At 37.5% G+C, this 21,603-nt stretch overlaps 1 protein-coding gene across 3 annotated transcripts in view; it reads right to left on the reverse strand.

Moving 5' to 3' along the window:
* Positions 1-21,603, reverse strand: part of LOC121375812 (centrosomal protein of 63 kDa-like) — a 46,432-nt gene that overhangs the window by 13,265 nt on the left and 11,564 nt on the right. The window contains exons 6-16 of one of the 3 annotated variants that reach the window (XM_041503487.1): positions 18,963-19,076; positions 16,808-16,939; positions 14,122-14,241; positions 13,503-13,648; positions 10,077-10,163; positions 8,677-8,788; positions 6,183-6,245; positions 4,768-4,965; positions 3,769-3,924; positions 1,997-2,139; positions 363-523 (exon numbers count right to left, since the gene is read on the reverse strand). In XM_041503487.1, the coding sequence (XP_041359421.1) occupies positions 363-523; positions 1,997-2,139; positions 3,769-3,924; positions 4,768-4,965; positions 6,183-6,245; positions 8,677-8,788; positions 10,077-10,163; positions 13,503-13,648; positions 14,122-14,241; positions 16,808-16,939; positions 18,963-19,076 (1,432 nt within the window). Of the gene's footprint in view, positions 1-362; positions 524-1,996; positions 2,140-3,768; positions 3,925-4,767; positions 4,966-6,182; positions 6,246-8,676; positions 8,789-10,076; positions 10,164-13,502; positions 13,649-14,121; positions 14,242-16,807; positions 16,943-18,962; positions 19,077-21,603 lie in introns of all 3 variants that reach the window. The other 2 variants (XM_041503479.1, XM_041503471.1) reach the window with 2 other exon arrangements.

Below are 21,603 nucleotides of genomic sequence, written 5' to 3' on the forward strand. Positions count from 1 at the left end.
ATATGGTTAAGGACCACACACAGATATTGAGAGAGGAAACCCGCTATTGCCACTTCATGGGCTACTCTTTCCGATTAGCAGCAAGGGATCTTTTATATGCACCATCCCACAGACAGGATAGCACATACCACGGCCTTTGATATACCAGTCGTGCTACACTGACTGGAGTGAAAAATAGCTCAATAGGCTCACCGACGGAGATCGATCCCAGACCGACCGCGCATCAAGCGAGTGCTTTACCACTGGGCTACGTCCTGCCACCGAATGCGATTTGTCATCAAAGCAAGAAAAGCCTGACAAAAACTGACGTCATACCGCGGGAAATAACAAAAAATAAAAAACACTGTCAGAGTGTAACGTACGTGTGTTTTCTTGTTTCTCCATCTGCAGCTCATCCTGCAGTCTGTTTCTCTGTGACTCAAGCACGTCAATCTGGTCGCGGTGGCGTCGCACCGTCGAGTCCATGTAGTCCTGCATCGTCCCGAATCGGTGGTCGGTCGCGATCTCTGCACGGTCACGCTCCCTGACAACAACAACAACAACAACAACACAGTCAACACTGGCTCAAACAGGCTCATCACTTTTAAATACTCAACATCACTTAGATGACTACGAATTGGTAGGTAAATACTCAACATCACTTAGATGACTACGAATTGGTAGGTAAATACTCAACATCACTTAGATGACTACGTATTGGTAGGTAAATACTCAACATCACTTAGATGACTACGAATTGGTAGGTAAATACTCAACATCACTTGGATGACTACGAATTGGTAGGTAAATACTCAACATCACTTGGATGACTACGAATTGGTAGGTAAATACTCAACATCACTTGGATGACTACGAATTGGTAGGTAAATACTCAACATCACTTAGATGACTACGAATTGGTAGGTAAATACTCAACATCACTTAGATGACTACGAATTGGTAGGTAAATACTCAACATCACTTAGATGACTACGAATTGGTAGGTAAATACTCAACATCACTTAGATGACTACGAATTGGTAGGTAAATACTCAACATCACTTGGATGACTCAGTAAATACTCAACATCACTTAGGACTACGAATTGGTAGCTTGGATGCGAATTGGTGTAAATACTCAACATCACTTGGATGACTACGAATTGGTTATACTCAACAACTTAAACTACGAATTGGTAGGTAAATTTCACTTTGACTACGACACATCACTTAGATGACACATCAGGGTGGAATGAGGCTCAGTGGTGAAGCGCTTGCCTGAGGACGGTTTATCTAAAATTAAACTTTGTTTTCTTTAACGACACCACTAGAGCACACTGATTTATTAATCATCGGCTATTGGATGTCAGACAGTTGGTAATTCAGACATATAGTCTTAGAGAGGAAACCTGCAAAATTTTGCAAGGGATCTTTGATATGCATCATCCCACATTAATTTATTAATCATCGGCTATTGGATGTCAGACATTTGGTAATTTTGCAAGGGATCTTTTATATGCACCATCCCACAGACAGGATAGCACATACCACAGCCTTTGATATACCAGTGGTGGGCTATATTTGACTCTGTATGACAGGTCTGGTGGCAGTCATTATTTGCTGTTACTAGTTAATGTGTGTTCAACTATTTATTCCCATCAGTATAGTTGTTATGGAAAATTTTCCTTATATTGTGAACCGGCCTCAGTGGTGTAGTGGTTAAGCCATTGGACATAAGACTGGTAGGTACAGGGTTCACAGCTCGGCACCAGCTCCCACCCAGAGCAAGTTTTAACAACTCAGTGGGTAGGTGTAATGCCACTAACCCACTGTCCAGGACAGACAGCCCAGATAGCTGAGGTGTGTGCCCAGGACAGCGTGCTTGAACCTTAATTGGATATAAGCACGGAAATAAGTTGAAATGAAATGAAATATATTTTGAAGCAAAAGGGCCAGTATCAAAGTTGCACAATGCTAAAATCTCAGACATACCGAACTAAACGATTAATTTATGTTACCTCTGGTCATTTGCCTTAAGGCCTTGTATGGTGAGTGTGGAGTTGGTTGTTGTAGCTTGTAGTTCATCATGGAAACCATGCTCCTTGGCCGCCATTTCCTGATGAAGCCGAACAATATCCTCTCGCAGTTCACGATTCTCCTTCTGAAGCCAAAACAATGAGAATACATATAGTTACCAGTCATATAGTTAGTTAACAGTCATATAGTTAGTTACCAGTCATATAGTTACCTACCAGTCATATAGTTACTAGTCATATAGTTACCAGTCATATAGTTAGTTACCAGTCATATAGTTAGTTACCAGTCATATAGTTACCAGTCATATAGTTAGTTACCAGTCATATAGTTACTGTCATATAGTTAGTTACCAGTCATATAGTTAGTTACCAGTCATATAGTTAGTTACCAGTCATATAGTTAGTTAACAGTCATATAGTTAGTTACCAGTCATATAGTTAGTTACCAGTCATATAGTTACCAGTCATAAAGTTAGTTACCAGTCATATAGTTACTAATCATATAGTTACCAGTCATATAGTTAGTTACCAGTCATATAGTTAGTTACCAGTCATACAGTTACCAGTCATATAGTTAGTTACCAGTCATACCAAAATCACGATTCTCTTTCTGAAGCCAAAACAGTGAGAGTACTTATAGTTACCAGTCATATAGTTACCAGTCATATAGTTAGTTACCAGTCATACCAAAATCACGATTCTCTTTCTGAAGCCAAAACAGTGAGTACTTATAGTTACCAGTCATATAGTTACCAGTCATATAGTTAGTTACCAGTCATACCAAAATCACGATTCTCTTTCTGAAGCCAAAACAGTGAGTACTTATAGTTACCAGTCATATAGTTTCCAGTCATATAGTTAGTTACCAGTCATACCAAAATCACGATTCTCTTTCTGAAGCCAAAACAGTAAGAGTACTTATAGTTACCAGTCATATAGTTACCAGTCATACAGTTAGTTACCAGTCATACCAAAATCATGATTCTCTTTCTGAAGCCAAAACAGTGAGAGTACTTATAGTTACCAGTCATATAGTTACCAGTCATATAGTTAGTTACCAGTCATGCCAAAATCACGATTCTCTTTCTGAAGCCAAAACAGTGAGAGTACTTATAGTTACCAGTCATATAGTTAGTTACCAGTCATACCAAAATCACGATTCTCTTTCTGAAGCCAAAACAGTGAGAGTACTTATAGTTACCAGTCATATAGTTACCAGTCATACCAAAATCATGATTCTCTTTCTGAAGCCAAAACAATGAGAGTACTTATAGTTACCAGTCATATAGTTACCAGTCATACCAAAATGATGATTTTCTTTCTGAAGCCATTACAATTTTCCTGTCTGTTATCTGGAGTCGGGTGATTCTGTTGAGGTAGACATCATTAATTTATCATGTAACAGAGAGAGGTGTCGTTAACCAAACATTCCTTTCATTTTCCTATGTTACCTGGAGTCGTGTGATTCGTTTGAGGTAGACATTGTTAATTTATCATGTAACAGAGAGAGGTGTCGTTAACCAAACATTCCTTTCATTTTCCCATCTGTTACCTGGAGTCGGGTGATTCTGTCGAGGTAGACATCGTTAATTTATCATGTAACAGAAAGAGGTGTCGTTAACCAAACATTCCTTTCATTTTCCCATCTGTTACCTGGAGTCGGGTGATTCTGTTGAGGTAGACATCGTTAATTTATCATGTAACAGAGAGAGGTGTCGTTAACCACACATTCCTTTCATTTTCCTATCTGTTACCTGGAGTCGGGTGATTCGGTCGAGGTAATCGTCGTTTATCATCTGGAGTCGGTGCTCGGCCTCGACGCGGTCAAACACGTTGCCCAGTTTTTCCATGACGTCGTGTCGCAGGTGTCGGTTCTCCACACGCAGAGACTCAATCTGGGCCGTGGCAACCTGAAACCAGATTTACTACAATTTACAAATACTGCCCAGTACACAGCCTGTAACTAGAATTACTACAACTTACAAACACAAGTCCGTACACAACTAGAAACCAGATTTATAACTTACTAACACAGGTCAGTACAAATCCTGTAACCAGATTTACTACAATTTACAAACACTGCCCAGTACACAGCCTGTAACTAGAATTACTACAACTTACAAACACAAGTCCGTACACAACCAGAAACCAGATTTACTACTTACAAACATCAGTAACCAGTACACAACCTGCAACCAGATTTACTACAATATACAAACACCAACTGCCAGTAACCAGACTGAAATACAGACAAAAATGGTCAATTCATAATCATATTACATACTTTTACACAATGGTCGACAGAAAAATAATACCAATATCTTACCTTTTGACTTTGTCAAAGTAAAACAAAATGTTAATGTCCTGCAATGACCCCATTTTTATGCAGTTAAAACTCTAATCTGAAGATAATTTGAACAGTTTTCTCTTTTCATGAATACTCAGAAAGAAAGACATGTTTTATTTAACAATGCACTCAACACATTTATTTACGGTTATATGGCATCAGACATATGGTTAAGGACCACACAGATATTGCGAGAAGAAACCCGCTGTCACCACTTCATGGGCTACTCTTTCTGATTAGCAGCAAGGGATTATATGCACCATCCCACAGACAGGGCAGTACATACCACAGCCTTTGATATACCAGTCTTGATGCACTGGCTGGAATGTGAATACAGTGACAGACCCTAGTTTTCGAACACTATAGATTCCTACAAAATGAAGGACAATTGTAATGTGTGATTAACCTTTAGTTCGGCCAACTTGTTGTCCAGCTGGCTGGAAATCTCTCTGACCTGCGTCTCTATCCGTGATGACTTTTCACTCAGAGTGACCACCATCGAATCGCGCCGGTGTAGTTCTGTGGTCAACTCAGACAGTTTGACCTTCATGCCGTCCGTTTGAGCCTGGTGAGTGTCCTCTAACGTGGACAGTTTGTCAACTAACTGTAAACATACAAATAAGTCCTCTAACATGGACAGTTTGTCAGCAAACTGTAAACATACAAATAAGTCCTCTAACATGGACAGTTTGTCAACTAACTGTAAACATAAAAATAGGTCATATAATGTGTACAGTTTGTCAACTAACTGTAAACATAAAAATAAGTCCTCTATCGTGGACAGTTTGCCAGCAAACGTAAACTAACTATGTGTCAACTAACTGTAAACATAAAAATAAGTCCTCTATCATGGATAGTTTGTCAACTAACTGTAAACATAAAAATAAGTCCTCTATCGTGGACAATTTGTCAACTAACTGTAAACATAAAAATAAGTCCTCTATCGTGGACAGTTTGCCAGCAAACTGTAAACATAAAAATAAGTCCTCTATCGTGGACGGTTTGTCAACTAACTGTAAACATAAAAATAAGTCCTCTATCATGGATAGTTTGTCAACTAACTGTAAACATAAAAATAAGTCCTCTATCGTGGACAGTTTGTCAACTAACTGTAAACATAAAAATAAGTCCCCTATCGTGGACAGTTTGCCAGCAAACTGTAAACAACAAATAAGTCCTCTAACATGGACAGTTTGTCAACTAACTGTAAACATACAAATAAGTCCTCTAACATGGACAGTTTGTCAGCAAACTGTAAACATACAACATAAGTCCCCTAACATGGACAGTTTGTTGACTAACTGTAAACATAAAAATAAGTCCCCTATCGTGGACAGTTTGCCAGCAAACTGTAAACATAAAAATAAGTCCTCTATCGTGGACAGTTTGCCAGCAAACTGTAAACATAAAAATAAGTCCCCTAACATTTTGTCAACTAATTGTAAACATAAAATAATGTCCTCTAACAGATAGTTCGTCAGCAAACTGTAAACATAAAAATAAGTACCCTAACATTTTGTCAACTAACTGTAAACATAAAAATCAGTCTTTTAATGTAGACAGTTTGTCAACTAAAGTCTTAACCACATTGTTAACAACTACAGGTATGATAAATAACTTTCCTACCTTTAATGACTATTAGATTTTCCTCACATTTTATCCAAACAGAAATCATGAAAAAATCATTGACATTGCAAATTCCATGACCTGGGGCACTTGATAATACTAATGAATTATATGTAGTTAAATTATTAATAAAGATGGGGTGGGGTGGGGGGTGGGGGGGGGGGTGGGGGAGACTGTAAAATGAGTGCCAATTACCTTCTGAATATCCAGCGTCAGCTGATTCACTTGAGTATTCTTAATGTGATGCAATTCGTCATCCTACAAAATGAGATTTTACACTGTTATACTTTTATGACCAATATCTTTTTTGAAGTCAAATTATTTCAAGAAGGGGGCTAAGTTAAGCACCTTCCATTAATCTGGAATGCTACTATTGAAATCGAAATATTTTACAAAAAAAAGCAGCCTGCAAAGATGTCAAAATAGTTGATGACATGTGCCCTCTGCCAACCAGAACTACAGTCACTGTTAAAGTTTGTTTTGTTTAATGACACCACTGGAACACGTTGATTAATTAATCATTGTCTATTTGATAATTCTGACAGGTAAGCATTAAAGGAAACCTGCTACATCTTCCTTATGCAGCAAGGGATCTTTTATATGCATTTTCACACAGACAGGAAAGCACATACCATGTCCAGTTGTGGTGCATTGGTTGGAATGGAAAAAACCACAATCAGCTGGATGGATCCACAGAGGTGGTTCGATCCTGCGACACATGCACCTCAAGTGAGCACTCAACCGACTAACTAAATCCCGCCCTCTACGGTAATTGTTGCTTTTACTTTTACTGTGAAGACCATTGGTTAAGATGTACATAAAACAGCAACACCTACCCATACTGAAGAACTTCGTCTGTTCCATGGAGAAACACGATAATTATATTTTCTAAATTAGTTTATTCTACTAAACTCTATATTTGATTATTCTTTTATTAATCCATATCTGCTAGTTAAAGATAACGGGCTGAAATTATGCAGCCTGTTTTTCTTAAACGCGGGTGTTTAAGCATTGTAAATGTATGTAGTCACACGCGGGTAAGACATAAACAGGTGTTTAAGCATTGTAAATGTATGTAGTTACACACGCGTAAGACATAAACAGGTGTTTAAGCATTGTAAATATATGTAGTTACACGCGTGTAAGACACAAACAAGTGTTTAAGCACTGTAAATGTATGTAGTTACACGCGTGTAAGACAAACAGGTGTTTAAGCATTGTAAATGTTTGTAGTTACACGCGTGTAAGACATAAACAGGTGTTTAAGCATTGTAAATGTCTGTAGTTACACGCGTGTAAGACATAAACAGGTGTTTAAGCATTGTAAATGTATGTAGTCACACGCACGTAAGACATAAACAGGTGTTTAAGCGTTGTAAATGTATATAGTAACATGTGTGTAAGACATAAACAGGTGTTTAAGCATTGTAAATGTCTGTAGTTACACGCGTGTAAGACATAAACAGGTGTTTAAGCTTTGTAAATGTATGTGGTCACACGCACGTAAGACATAAACAGGTGTTTAAGCTTTGTAAATGTATGTAGTCACATGTGTGTAAGACATAAACAGGTGTTTAAGCATTGTAAATGTATGTAGTTACACGCGTGTAAGACGTAAACAGGCTTTGTAAATTCGGCCCCATACGTTTTGAGGAATGTATACATATATGTAGGATAAACCAAGTGAAAAATTTATAATTTCTTTCTCTGTAAAGCAGACAACATTCTTCACTAGGGGTAAATATTGCTGCTTTATTTAAGGCTTGACCAATATTTTCACAATGTATTTCCAAAAACACCTTTCCGTGCCTTTTTTACAGAAATGTATGTCAACAAGCACTCTTAGTGGAAGCTTGGACAGGATATATAACTAGGACCCCAAAACACCTCTGGTTTAGTGTTAGGCAATAATATGTTTGCTTTTTTTTAACGACACCACTAGAGCACTTTTTGTTTTTTAATCATCGGCTATTGGATGTCAAACATTTGCTAAATATAGTCTTAAAGGTAGTACTAAACCAAATAACTTCCAGCTGGGTCAAAGTTCGAGGTGCACCGAACTTTTGATAGAGAAGTGAACACCACAAGTCCTGTGATTGGTTATAAATGTGAGTGTGTTGGTTGTAAAAAAAATTACTTTCATCTGGGCTAAAAATGTATGCAATTTTATTTCATCTAGTACCACTGTGTCAAATAGCCTTGTGCTTGGAACATGTATGGGGTACCTGTAAAAAAAAGTATTCAAATTGTGTGCGGAACTAGGGTAGTCATAGACGCTACCCGTTATCTCAGAAATGAGCAGCTTGACACCCACTTTTTTGTGATTCACTTTAAGGGTGAGGGGTGGTAGTATTTATATCCGTGGCGTTTATGTCGATTGATACGTTGCAGGTAGGAGTTTTAGCCACATATGTTACTATTGTCGTCTATGGGATTTGATTTGGTAGTATACACCCTATAAAAGGAAACCTGCTGCACTTTTCAATTAGTAGAAAGGGATCTTTTTGTATACACCATCCCAGAGACAGGATCGTACATACCACGGCCTTTGATACACCAGTCCTGGTGCACTGGCTGGGACGAGAAATAGCTCAATGGGCCCATCGACAGGGATTGACCCTAGACCGACCGTGCATCAAGCGAGTGCTTTCCCACAGGGAGGAAGTAAGAAAGAAGAATCACTTGTTACCTTTTCCTGCAGCTGATTGGTGACGTCTGCTGTTCTCGTGGTGGCCATCTTGAATTTGTTCTCCAGCACAGACACCTCATCCTTCAACTGTTTCTCCCTCCGTCGCAGGTCTCTGTCCGCAACACAAAAACATTTAAAACCACGGCTGTCATGATCATGATAATTAAAGGTTAACTCCATCATAAAGTTATGAGCTATACAGACAGTTTAAATAGAGAACAATTAGTTAATGACGTAGAATGTTGGCTTTATCCTATGATGGTGGGCCCATTGGGTTATTTCTCGTTCCAGCCAGTGCACCACAACTGGTATATTAAAGGCTGTGGTAAGTGCTATTCTGTCTGTGGGATGGTGCATATAAAAGATCCCAGGCTACTGTAAACTTGTCACTATTTCTGATACCTGATATCACTTCAGACTTAGTCTTCTCGAATAGTAAAGCAAATTGAGATATATCGAAACCATATGTACCTGATTTGACTAGCGGCCTTCTGTAAAGATTCCTGTAAACTTAGTCTAGTCAAATAGTAAAGCAAATTGAGATATATTGAAACAAGATGTACCTGATCTGATTGGCAGCCTTCTGTAAATATTCCTGTAAACTTAGTCTTGTTGTAATAGTAAAGCAAACTGAGATATATCGAAACAAGATGTACCTGATTTGACTAGCAGTCTTCTGTAAATATTCCTGTAAACTTAGTCTTGTTGTAATAGTAAAGCAAACTGAGATGTATCGAAACAAGATGTACCTGATTTGACTAGCAGTCTTCTGTAAATATTCCTGTAAACTCAGTCTTGTTGTAATAGTAAAGCAAATTGAGATATATCGTAACAAGATGTACCTGATTTGACTAGCAGTCTTCTGTAAATATTCCTGTAAACTTAGTCTTGTTGTAATAGTAAAGCAAACTGAGATGTATCGAAACAAGATGTACCTGATTTGACTAGCAGTCTTCTGTAAATATTCCTGTAAACTTAGTCTTGTTGTAATAGTAAAGCAAATTGAGATATATCGTAACAAGATGTACCTGATTTGACTAGCAGCCTTCTGTAAAGATTCCTGTAAACTTAGTCTTGTTGTAATAGTAAAGCAAACTGAGATGTATCGAAACAAGATGTACCTGATTTGACTAGCAGTCTTCTGTAAATATTCCTGTAAACTTAGTCTTGTTGTAATAGTAAAGCAAATTGAGATATATCGAAACAAGATGTACCTGATTTGACTAGCAGCCTTCTGTAAAGATTCCTGTAAACTTAGTCTTGTTGTAATAGTAAAGCAAACTGAGATGTATCGAAACAAGATGTACCTGATTTGACTAGCAGTCTTCTGTAAATATTCCTGTAAACTTAGTCTTGTTGTAATAGTAAAGCAAATTGAGATATATCGAAACAAGATGTACCTGATCTGACTGGCTGCCTCCTGTAAAGATTGCTGTAAACTTGTCACTTTTTCTGATACCTCCTCCTTGTTGGAGTCTCCTAGACTCCTGCAAAACATAATTCATTGATTCAAAGTTGTTTAACTCCACAATAAAATGGGTCACTTTAATATACACGATATGTTTTATTTCTTCTAACTTTGTCAAATCAAGGAATGTTTGGGTCAAGAAAATATGACATAATCAAAAGTTCATGCTTGGGGCTTTTTTCAGAAAAGATCACATTGTGACGAGGGAGGGGCAGGGTTATGGATGGTGGGGATTCACCCAAAGAATATTTAAAAACAATTTAAACCAATTTATACATGGGTTATGAATTCCGCAGACCAACCAGACAAAAATAATCATTACTTAATGATGCTCCCCCCCACTCCCCCACTGATTTAGAAGACTTTTGTTACAATCTTTTTTTTCTTTTTTAATTTTATTTCACTTTGTTTTGTCCATTTGTATATGTTGCAAACTTTGTTTGGTTTTTATTGGGATGGATGGGACTGGTTGGTGGATTTGTTGTTGGATTTGTTGTGCAATAGTACTTGGTTGTCAAACCATAGACATTCTAACACATATCAAAGATGTATCGCCCATTATGCATGTGCGTAATGCAAAAAAATCCGGGAACAGGTCGAGGCTGTCTGTAATTGTTCTATAAAATATCCTCTTAAAATATAGAAGAAAAAAAAGCCCCAGAAAAGGCTCAGAATGCATCTACAGGCATCCTGAGTTTCAAAATGTTCACGGGGGAAGGGCCCCGAATCCCCCTGCTCGGGCACACCTTTGGTGTGCATAATGTCTGCCTATGCCCATGTTTATCATAGCTACTACTTACATTTATGAGGAAAGAAATAATTCCAGGCCACCTCCTGATATTTGACTACAATTTGTCAAGCGTTTTTTGGCAGGCTTCATGTTTACTTTAATACAGAATTAACCTTTAACTAGAACTCTTGTACAATGTTTAAAGGGACGGTCCAGAGTTTTTTGGCAAGCTTCATGTTTACTTTAATACAGAATTAACCTTTAACTAGAACTTTTGTACAATGTTTAAAGGGACGGTCCCGAGTTTTTTTGGCAGGCTTCATGTTTACTTTAATACAGAATTAACCTTTAACTAGAACTCTTGTACAATGTTTAAAGGGACGGTCCCGAGTTTTTTGGCAAGCTTCATGTTTACTTTAATACAGAATTAACCTTCAACTAGAACTTTTGTACAATGTTTAAAGGGACGGTCCCGAGTTTTTTTGGCAGGCTTCATGTTTACTTTAATACAGAATTAACCTTTAACTAGAACTCTTGTACAATGTTTAAAGGGACGGTCCCGAGTTTTTGGCAGGCTTCATGTAAATACAGAATTAACCTTTAACTAGAATACAATGTTTAAAGGGTTCTATAGAATTAACCTTTAACTAGAATTCTTGTACAATCTTAAAAATTTTTGGCAGGCTTCATGTTTAAAAATACAGAATTAACCAGACTAGAACTCTTGTACATGTTTAAAGGGACGGTCCCTACAGGCATCCTGAGTTTCAACTTAAATATAGAATTCACCTTTAACTAGAACTCTTGTACAATGTTTAAAGGGACGGTCCCGAGGGGAGAGGCTCCCCGAATCCCCCTGCTGGCGGGCTTCATGTTTACTTAAATACAGTTTAGTGTACATAATGTCTGCCTATGCAGGCCCTGTTTACTCATAAAGCTACTACTTACTTAAATGAGGAAAGAACTATAATTCAATGTCCCGACCTCCTGATAGAACTCTTGTACAATTGACTACTTTAACTAGAACTCTTGTACAATGTTTAAAGGGATTTGCCAAGCTTGTACAATGTTTTCCCGAGTTTTTTGGCAGGCTTCATGTTTACTTAAATACAGAATTAACCTTTACTAGAACTCTTGTACAATGTTTAAAGAGACGGTCCCGAGCAGGCTTCATGTTTACTTAAATACAGAATTAACCTTTAACTAGAACTCTTGTACAATGTTTAAAGGGACGGTCCCGAGTTTTTTGGCAGGCTTCATGTTTACTTAAATACAGAATTAGGCTTCATGTTTACTTAACTAGAACTCTTTACAATGTTTAAAGGGACGGTCCCGAGTTTTTTGGCAGGCTTCATGTTTACTTAAATACAGAATTAACCTTTAACTAGAACTCTTGTACAATGTTTAAAGGGACGGTCCCGAGTTTTTTGGCAGGCTTCATGTTTACTTAAATATAGAATTAACCTTTAACTAACTCTTGTACAATGTTTAAAGGGACGGTCCCGAGTTTTTTGGCAGGCTTCATGTTTACTTACATATAGAATTAACCTTTAACTAGAACTCTTGTACAATTCTTAAAGGGACGGTCCCGAGTTTTTTGGCAGGCTTCATGTTTACTTAAATATAGAATTAACCTTTAACTAGAACTCTTGTACAATGTTTAAAGGGACGGTCCCGAGTTTTTTGGCAGGCTTCATGTTTACTTAAATATAGAATTAACCTTTAACTAGAACTCTTGTACAATGTTTAAAGGGACGGTCCCGAGTTTTTTGGCAGGCTTCATGTTTACTTAAATACAGAATTAACCTTTAACTAGAACTCTTGTACAATGTTTAAAGGGACGGTCCCGAGTTTTTTGTCAGGCTTCATGTTTACTTAAATATAGAATTAACCTTTAACTAGAACTCTTGTACAATGTTTAAAGGGATGGTCCCAAGTTTTCTGTCACTGTCACATGTTTAAGACTAACAAAAACGTTTTGATGACTCAAATTACATTTTAACACTATTTTGTTGTTTAGAACATCAGTATCTGTATAAACAATGTGTTTGTTGTCATCCTAATGTTCGTAGAAGCCCAAAATATATTTTACCTTTCATTAATTTCGTACATATCAAAAAATTATTGTTACAAGCATTAGCACACAATTGCAAACACATTGGATATACAGACACTCTTTAATAAGTGGCAGTGTGTTCCTTTAAAGCCTGCAGCACAGACCCTAGTTTCAGCCCATGAAAACAGACACTAAGTTTTGTTAATCTACAAACCTGTAAAACATTTGGATAAAGTTATAACAGAGAAAAGTTGAAGTTTGTGATGTTTAAACCTGAAAATATCATCTAAAAATAGACTAGAGCCTGTCTCGATAATCATTACTTCTCAGACGAATGCGTTTCTAAAATTATGAAAAATGTATTCAGCTCCATTTTTCTATCAGGAGCAAGGGATCTTTTATATGCACCATCCCACAGACAGGATGGCACATACCACGGCCTTTGATATATCAGTCACGGTGCACTAGCTGGAACAAGAAATAGCCCAATGGGTCCACCGATGGGAACTGATCCTAGATCGACTGCGCATGAGGCGTGCACTTAACCACTGGGCTACGTCCCGCCCCGTTACCTGATGATGTTGTCCTTGGCGGCCAGCGTTTGCTCGGCGGAGGTCAGTCTATGGTAACACTGCTGACAGTCTTCCTGGGCCGTTCTCAGCAGGTGTTCCCGCGACTCCAGCTCACTTCCCAGGGTGCACTTCTCATTCTCAGCAACCTGGCCAGACACAGACGGTAATAAACAACTTAACAGTTTGATTTTTTAATTTTTTATCATTATTTCGTTTACCTAGTAATCTCATTGTGTGTGTGTGTGGGGGGGGGGGGGGGGGGGGAGATAGATAACAGCCTCTAGAGTAAGGAGGCACAAGCTTGTCTTGTCTTAGGGTTTTACGTGCATGTCCAGAAGAAGCTGCTATAGCACACGCCTATCATGATTCAATTTACATGGAACATTTTGTTTTCAAAATATTGATTAGCGACATTTCAAGTAAGTCATTTGAAAATTTATTATTAACTACTGTGTAATGTTTTACAATGGCGTAGTGATCTCTGAAACTTGCGCAGCAGATCGCGATCTACTGAACAAAAGGTTTCTTGATTTAACAGTGACAAAAGAAAACCAAATAGAACTGGCCACAAATTGTTTTCATTTTTGTCACCAGCTCTGCTAGACAAAATCAAACCTACCCTTAAACGATGGGTGAGTTTCCTGACGTCTTCCAGAAGAACTTCGTTGTCAGTCATGGCTTGTTTATGAGCCGAGAGTGCTTCACTTAGCGACTTCTTCAGACTAGTTATCTTCCCCTGCTGTCAAAACAAAATACAACAGTTATATAATACAATACCAAGATGAGAATTTATAGGGACAGAGCCTAGTTCTTAAACACTAAGTCATATTTTTCACTATTATATCCGTTTATGATCACCTATATCAAACATTACTTAGACTGTATTGTTTAGATTATCTATTTCCGTATAGCCAAAGTGTTTCTGGTCATCCTGATGTTTCTAATGCATTTTTCATATTTTTAAAAACGCACGTGAGTCTGAGAAGTAACTGGTATGGAGTCGAGTTCTAGTTTATTTTAAGGATATTTTCCTGCTTCAACGTCACAGACTCTTGTTTCATTCTGTTGTAATTTTAATATAAATGTGCTACAGGTTTGTAAATTAACTAAACTCAGTGTCCATTTTCACGGGTTGAAACTAGAGTCTGCCACTTTAAAGAGTATATACAGTGAAACTTCTATAAACCGGACCCTCAGTAAACCGGAATTCCATCAAAACTGAACTTATCTCAGAGTGTGTTTTACGCAGCTTTAATCACTGAAATTGATTCCTGAAAACTTGAAACTCCTCTAATGTGAATACCAAACCAATTACCAAGTCACGTTGTATTTATTTAATACATTTTTTACCTCTGAAGACCGAACGATCAAAACCTTTCAAGGAGTGTTGTGTGTCTCGTCCATACCAATCATTTGGCAAAGTATATAAAGAGTTTTCACTTTAACTTGTTATTGTTTTTTTTAAAATACAACATAACACACGTTCTCATGTTGGTTATACATGTACATGTATTTCAATAGTAAAAATTAAAATGGCTGCAAAGGCTATTTCTTAAAAGCTCAGTAAACCAAACACACCTCTAAACTGAATATTTGATTTGGTCCCAAGTGTGTTTGGTTTACAGGAGTTTCAATGTATTACGAAGAATACCATATAATCTGGAAAGTATGTTCTATACTCCACCCACAAACATATCTGGATTAATTTCTGTCTTACATCCGCATACTCAAAGAGTTGTCTCCCATGCAATAACAAAAAACCCAGAATATTAACTTTTATTGTGCCAGAACATCTTTTGGATAAATCAGGGATTTACCTTGTTTTTCTGAAATGGGGGTCCCTTGGACTCACCTCTTTCTTTTCTGGGGGTCCCAACCTGAAAACAAAGGGTCCCAAAACCACACAAACGACAGAGAGCCGCAGACAACAAATCACGTGTATACTATATGCAAGTTTTGTGCGTCCGGTAAATCCCTGGATAAAGGCACGTAAATAATGTAACAGTAACTTTTATTCACTTTCTTTGAATAAATATACATTCTGAGATTTTTCCCCATCCCAGCCAGTGCACCATTACCAGTACGTGTATGTCAAAGGTGCTGGGAAGGGATGTGCTGTCCTGTCAGTAGGAAAGTGCATATAAAATGTATGTAGTGAGTTTTCTCTGAAAATTACATGTCAGAATTATCAATTGTTTGACATTTAATAGCTGATGCTTGTTTGTTTTGTTTAGTGACATCACTAGAGCACATTGATTTATTAATCATCGGGTATTGGATGTCAAATATTTGCTAATTTCGACATATAGTCATAAAGAGGAAACCACTACATTTTTCCATTAGTAGCAAGGGATCTTTTACATGCACCAACCCACAGGCAGGATAGCACATACCAAGGCCACTGATATACCAGTTGTGGTGCACTGGCTGGAATGAGAAATAGCCCAATGGTCCCACCAATGGGAATTGATCCTAGACTGACCACACACCAAGGGAACCTTTTACCACATGGCTACATCCCGCGTCTGCCTGTGGGGAGAATGCATATAAAATGTATTGAGTTTTCCCTGAAGATTATTTGTCAGAATTATCAATTGTTCAACATTAAATAGCTAATGATTAATTAATCAATGTGCTCTAACTAGTAGTATTGTTAGACAAAACAAACTTTTTGTTCGGAACTGCTTTATGGTAATGGGTTATCGAACAGAGAACTAATGACTTTTATGATGGGCAGTTTGCCTTCTGTAAGCCCAAAACAATGTCATTTGTTTTGTAATATTTTATTATTTTTAAGATTACAATTTATTATATAGCAGACAGAGATTATTATATGAGTTTGTGTGTCGTACTGATTTTACAAAATGAGTATCAGGATTTTTGTATTGCTTAAGTGAGAGCGAAAAAAAAAAAAAAAATCCTGACATGAGTTTAATAAAATCAGTACGACACACCAGTGAGTGTAATAAATTCTTTAATATCCCTAATATTATGGTTATCATCTTTTTTGTTAACAAAGACCGTTTCGAAATGTTTCCACCATAACTAGAAGGAGACAACGGAATGATGTCATATGTCACATGCACAGTCTGAGTTAGGACTGGGGAAGCAATGTCGTGTTATAACGTCATTTAACAAATTTACGTAACAACTCTTGCTACTACACGTGTGTTTAGTGTATCATTAAATAAAACATTCCTTCCTTCCTACCAAGAGAGATTAATATTAGTTTTTTTAAGATTATATTTACATTCAAATTAGACATCACTACCCCTCAAAACTTTTTTTTTTTTTAATAACATCACCTGCTGTGAGCCTATTTCTGTACATCTCTCTAGCTGTTCTTCCAACTGTGTGATTTTCGTGTTCAGTGCCGACTCTGTTTCCCCTTGTAACCGACGGCGACGACCAAGCTGTGACTGGCAAGTCTCCGACTGCTGCTGTAACATACACGGATGTCACCAATAAATGACACACTATTTTTGCTGTAACATACACAGATGTCACCAATAAATGACACACTATTTTTCTGTAACATACACGGATGTCACCAATAAATGGCACACTATTTTGCTATAACATACACGGATGTCACCAATAAATGACACACTATTTTTCTGTAACATACACGGATGTCACCAGTAAATGACACACTATTTTGCTATAACATACACGGATGTCACCAATAAATGGCACACTATTTTGCTGTAACATACACGGATGTCACCAATAAATGGCACACTATTTTGCTGTAAATTACACGGATGTCACCAATAAATGACACACTACTTTGCTGTAACATACACGGATGTCACCAATAAACGACACACTATTTTGCTGTAACATACACGGATGTCACCAATAAACGACACACTATTTTGCTGTAACATACACGGATGTCACACACGGATGTCACCAATAAATGACATAATATTTTGCTGTAACATACACGGATGTCACCAATAAACGACACACTACTTTGCTGTAACATACACGGATGTCACCAATAAACGACACACTACTTTGCTGTAACATACACGGATGTCACCAATAAACGACACACTACTTTGCTGTAACATACACGGATGTCACCAATAAACGACACACTACTTTGCTGTAACATACATGGATGTCACCAATAAACGACACACTACTTTGCTGTAACATACACGGATGTCACCAATAAACGACACACTATTTTGCTGTAACATACACGGATGTCACCAATAAACGACACACTACTTTGCTGTAACATACACGGATGTCACCAATAAACGACACACTATTTTGCTGTAACATACACGGATGTCACCAATAAACGACACACTATTTTGCTGTAACATACACGGATTTCACCAATAAACGACACACTATTTTGCTGTAAAATACACGGATGTCACCAATAAATGGCACACTATTTTGCTGTAAAATACACAGATGTCACCAATAAATGACACACTATTTTGCTGTAATATACATGGATGTCACCAATAAAAGGCAAGCTACTTTGCTTCCCCGACCTTTTAATAAAAATTCACTTAGTATCAACTTTCAAAGAATAACTGCTGAATGTTGACAATTTTACAATCTAATTAACTACTACAATAATTAAGTAAATCAGAAAATAGTGCATGAAATAAACAGACACTAAAAATGTGTAACATTTTGTTCAGTATCATGTCGCGATTTGCTACACAAGTTTCAGAGATCACTATACAACTTTAAAACATTAAACAGTAGTTGCTGATAATTTTCAATTGACTAGAAATATCACTAACCAAGATATTGAAAACAAAATGTTCACTGAAAGACCACTAGAGAACAGTCTCTTTAAACGAATATACTCTAATCTGTGACACTAAGTCCACATACATGTACTTCTATAACACTAGGTAATCAACATCTCCATAATGACGCAGACCCTAGTTTCAGCCCGTGAAAATGAACACTAAGTTTAGTTAATCTACAAGCCTATTACAGTTTTAAAAAATATGTTTTGTTTAATGACACCACTAGAGCACATTGATTAATTAATCATCGGCTATTGGATGTCAAACATTTGGTAATTCTGACTCTGGTAGTCATCAGAAGAAACCTGCTACATTTTTCCTAATACAGCAAGGGATCTTTTATATGTATTTTCCCACAGACAGGAAAGCACATTCCACAGCCTTTGACCAGTTGTGGTGCACTGGTTAGAATGAAAAAAAAACCCCAATCAGTTGAATGGATCCACCGAGGTGATTTGATCCTGTGATGCAAGCACCTCTGGCGAGCACTCAACCGACTGAGCTAAATTCTGCCCCAACATGCAAAGAAGAAGAAGAAAATGGTTTATTTAACGATGCACTCAACACATTTTTATTTACGGTTATATGGCGTCGGACATGTGGTTAAGGCAACATGCAAAGAGACCAGCAGTTGGTATAAAACACTGTGCACTGCGAGCAGTCTCGGTACCTGTATAAAATCGCATTTCTCTTTCAGTGCTCTCTTCTGTGCCTCAAGACTCTCTATTTCCTTCTGAGTGATTCGTTTCTGCTGATCCCACTCCTTCGACCTCTGGTGGTATTCCTGTCAAACAGCAAATCACAAAGTTAACTGCAGTGAAACCTCTCAAAACTGGACCCTCTGTAAACCGAACATTCCCCCAAAACCAGACATTTTCATGGTCCCTTTTTAAAAATCAGTACAGAGCTTAACCTCTCTAAACTGGACATCTCTTAAAAAGGGACATTTTACTTGGCCACAAGGATGTCCAGTTTAGAGGGGTTTCACTGTATTTATCTTTATACCACGTTATTTATAATTAAAGCCACTTAGTCCTCAAAGGGGCGGGATTAGCTCAGTCGGTTGAGTGCTCGCTTGAGGTGCTTGCGTCACAGGATCGAACCACCTCTATGGATCAATTCAACTGATTGGGTTTTTCTCATTCCAACCAGTGCACCACAACTAGTCAAAGACTGTGGTATGTGCTTTCCTGTGAGAAAGTGCATATAAAAGATCCCTTGCTGCATTAGGAAAAATTTAGCAGGTTTCAACTGATTACTATGAGTAAAAAAATTACCAAATATTTGACATGCAATAGGCGATGATTAATCAATCAATGTGCTCTAGTGGTGACGTTAATCAAAACAAACTTCAAAATAAATTGAGCAATATTTCTGTCAAATACTTATAGTTCCTTTCTTGAAATATTCACAGTCTTACAAAGCAATCTTAGTGCTAAGATCACCTTAAGGGGGCCATTCAAATATTACGTAAAACTCAAGGGAATGGGTATGTGTATTTAACAGTGTTATATAACACACTTTGTTACTAAAATCTTCTTTTTAATAAACATTCTGTCATGGCGACAATGTTTAACATAGACAGTTATAGCTAGAGGTATACACTGGTGTAGCCAGATTTTATATTGAGGGTTGGGGGTGGTGGGTGGTGGGGAAACCCACACTATGTTTGTGTATATGTACATGTATCTATCATTTTATAAAATTTAATAGTTTAAATAAAAAGAAGTTAGATTGAGGGGTGGGGGGGAGGTATGCTCCCCTTCCCTATGCCATTGGAGGTAAGGATTATAAATAAGAATTGAAATGCGTATCTACAATTTCCCAAATTGCAAAACGGTATGTTAAAACTATATTAATCCATCACCTGACTTGCTTGTGAATAGGAGGGTGCATCTCCAAGTGTTATGTAATATTTTTCAGGGGTGTATGTGCAGTAGTGTTGCTATAAAGTGCTCCTACTGGCAGTAGCTAGTGGGAATTTCCCTATTAGCTCAGATGGTAGAGCGCTGGACTCTCGCACTGAGAGTCTGTGGTTCGAATCCCCTCAGTAGAGGTTGATTTTTTGGTTACATATGGCCTAGTATTATGGAGCATTACAGGGGGGAGGAAGGGTGTCTAATTTTTACAAAAATAGTGCTGTGTAATACTTGAATGGCCCCTAAGTGTAAAACTATTGTATGCTAAGATCGATTTGTAAAAACGGGGCCCTGGGCCCGTGCTTATAAAACTTGTATTACTTTTTTTCGGGGGGAAAACCCCTTCCTTTTAAGTACCTTAAATTCTGTGATAAACTGAAAATCTACATAATATAAATACATCAAAGTGAAGAAATGGATTGTTTGTACTTATCATTAATGCTGTATATAAAGATTAAAACAGCATTACTAGCATCTTATACACAAAATAGTAGGAGCTACTCTCAACAGCTGTCACATACAATTAACACAATGACTGTCGTCACGCACACTTTAGAACCATTTCACAAACCAACTGTACACAGCAATAAATGCTTCTATTTTAATGTGTTTGTATAGTTTGTATGCAACGCACTACCACAATGCTGCATGCTGAATGCATCACAAGTGACTCATATTATGCTGGGAGTGGCAGTCTTCTTACAAATGTGTTAAAAATTTTAATATTAAAAAAAAAAGGTAAAGTTTGTTTTGTTTAATGACACTACTAGAGCAGACTGATTTATTAATCATCAGCTACTGGATGTCAAACATTTGATAATATAACATATAGACATAGAAAATGAATGAATGAATGAATGAATGAATGAAAGAATGAATGAATGAATGAATGAATGAATGAATGTTTAACGTCACCCCAGCATGAAAAATACATTGGCTATTGGGTGTCAAATTATGGTAAATACAAACTACAGACATAGAGAGGAAACCTGCTAGTTTTCCATTAGTAGAACGGCATCTTTTATATGCACCATCTCACAGACAGAATAGCACATACCACAGCAATTATGGTGCACTGGCTGAAATGAGAAATAGCTCAATGGGCCTACCAACTGGGATCGATCCCAGACTGACCGCGCATCAGGTAAGTGCTTCCCACTGCAGACGGATACCCTACATTGATCCATGTGATCAGTCATAACATCATCAAAACAACCGTTGTTAAGTGACATGGTTCTGAAGCTGTTAATAGTTGTGTTGTACCAGTAGCCGGTAATAGAAATGGTGAATACACTAGTTGTGCTATGTTGTAGTTTGAGCTGCTCAGGCATCGCTACCTTGTTCATGATTAAAACAGAGAAAAAAAACAAAAACCCAAGTAAACTGTGGTCA

This window comes from Gigantopelta aegis, chromosome 1 (assembly GCF_016097555.1).
Source record: "Gigantopelta aegis isolate Gae_Host chromosome 1, Gae_host_genome, whole genome shotgun sequence".
NCBI classification, from domain to species: Eukaryota; Metazoa; Mollusca; class Gastropoda; order Neomphalida; family Peltospiridae; genus Gigantopelta; species Gigantopelta aegis.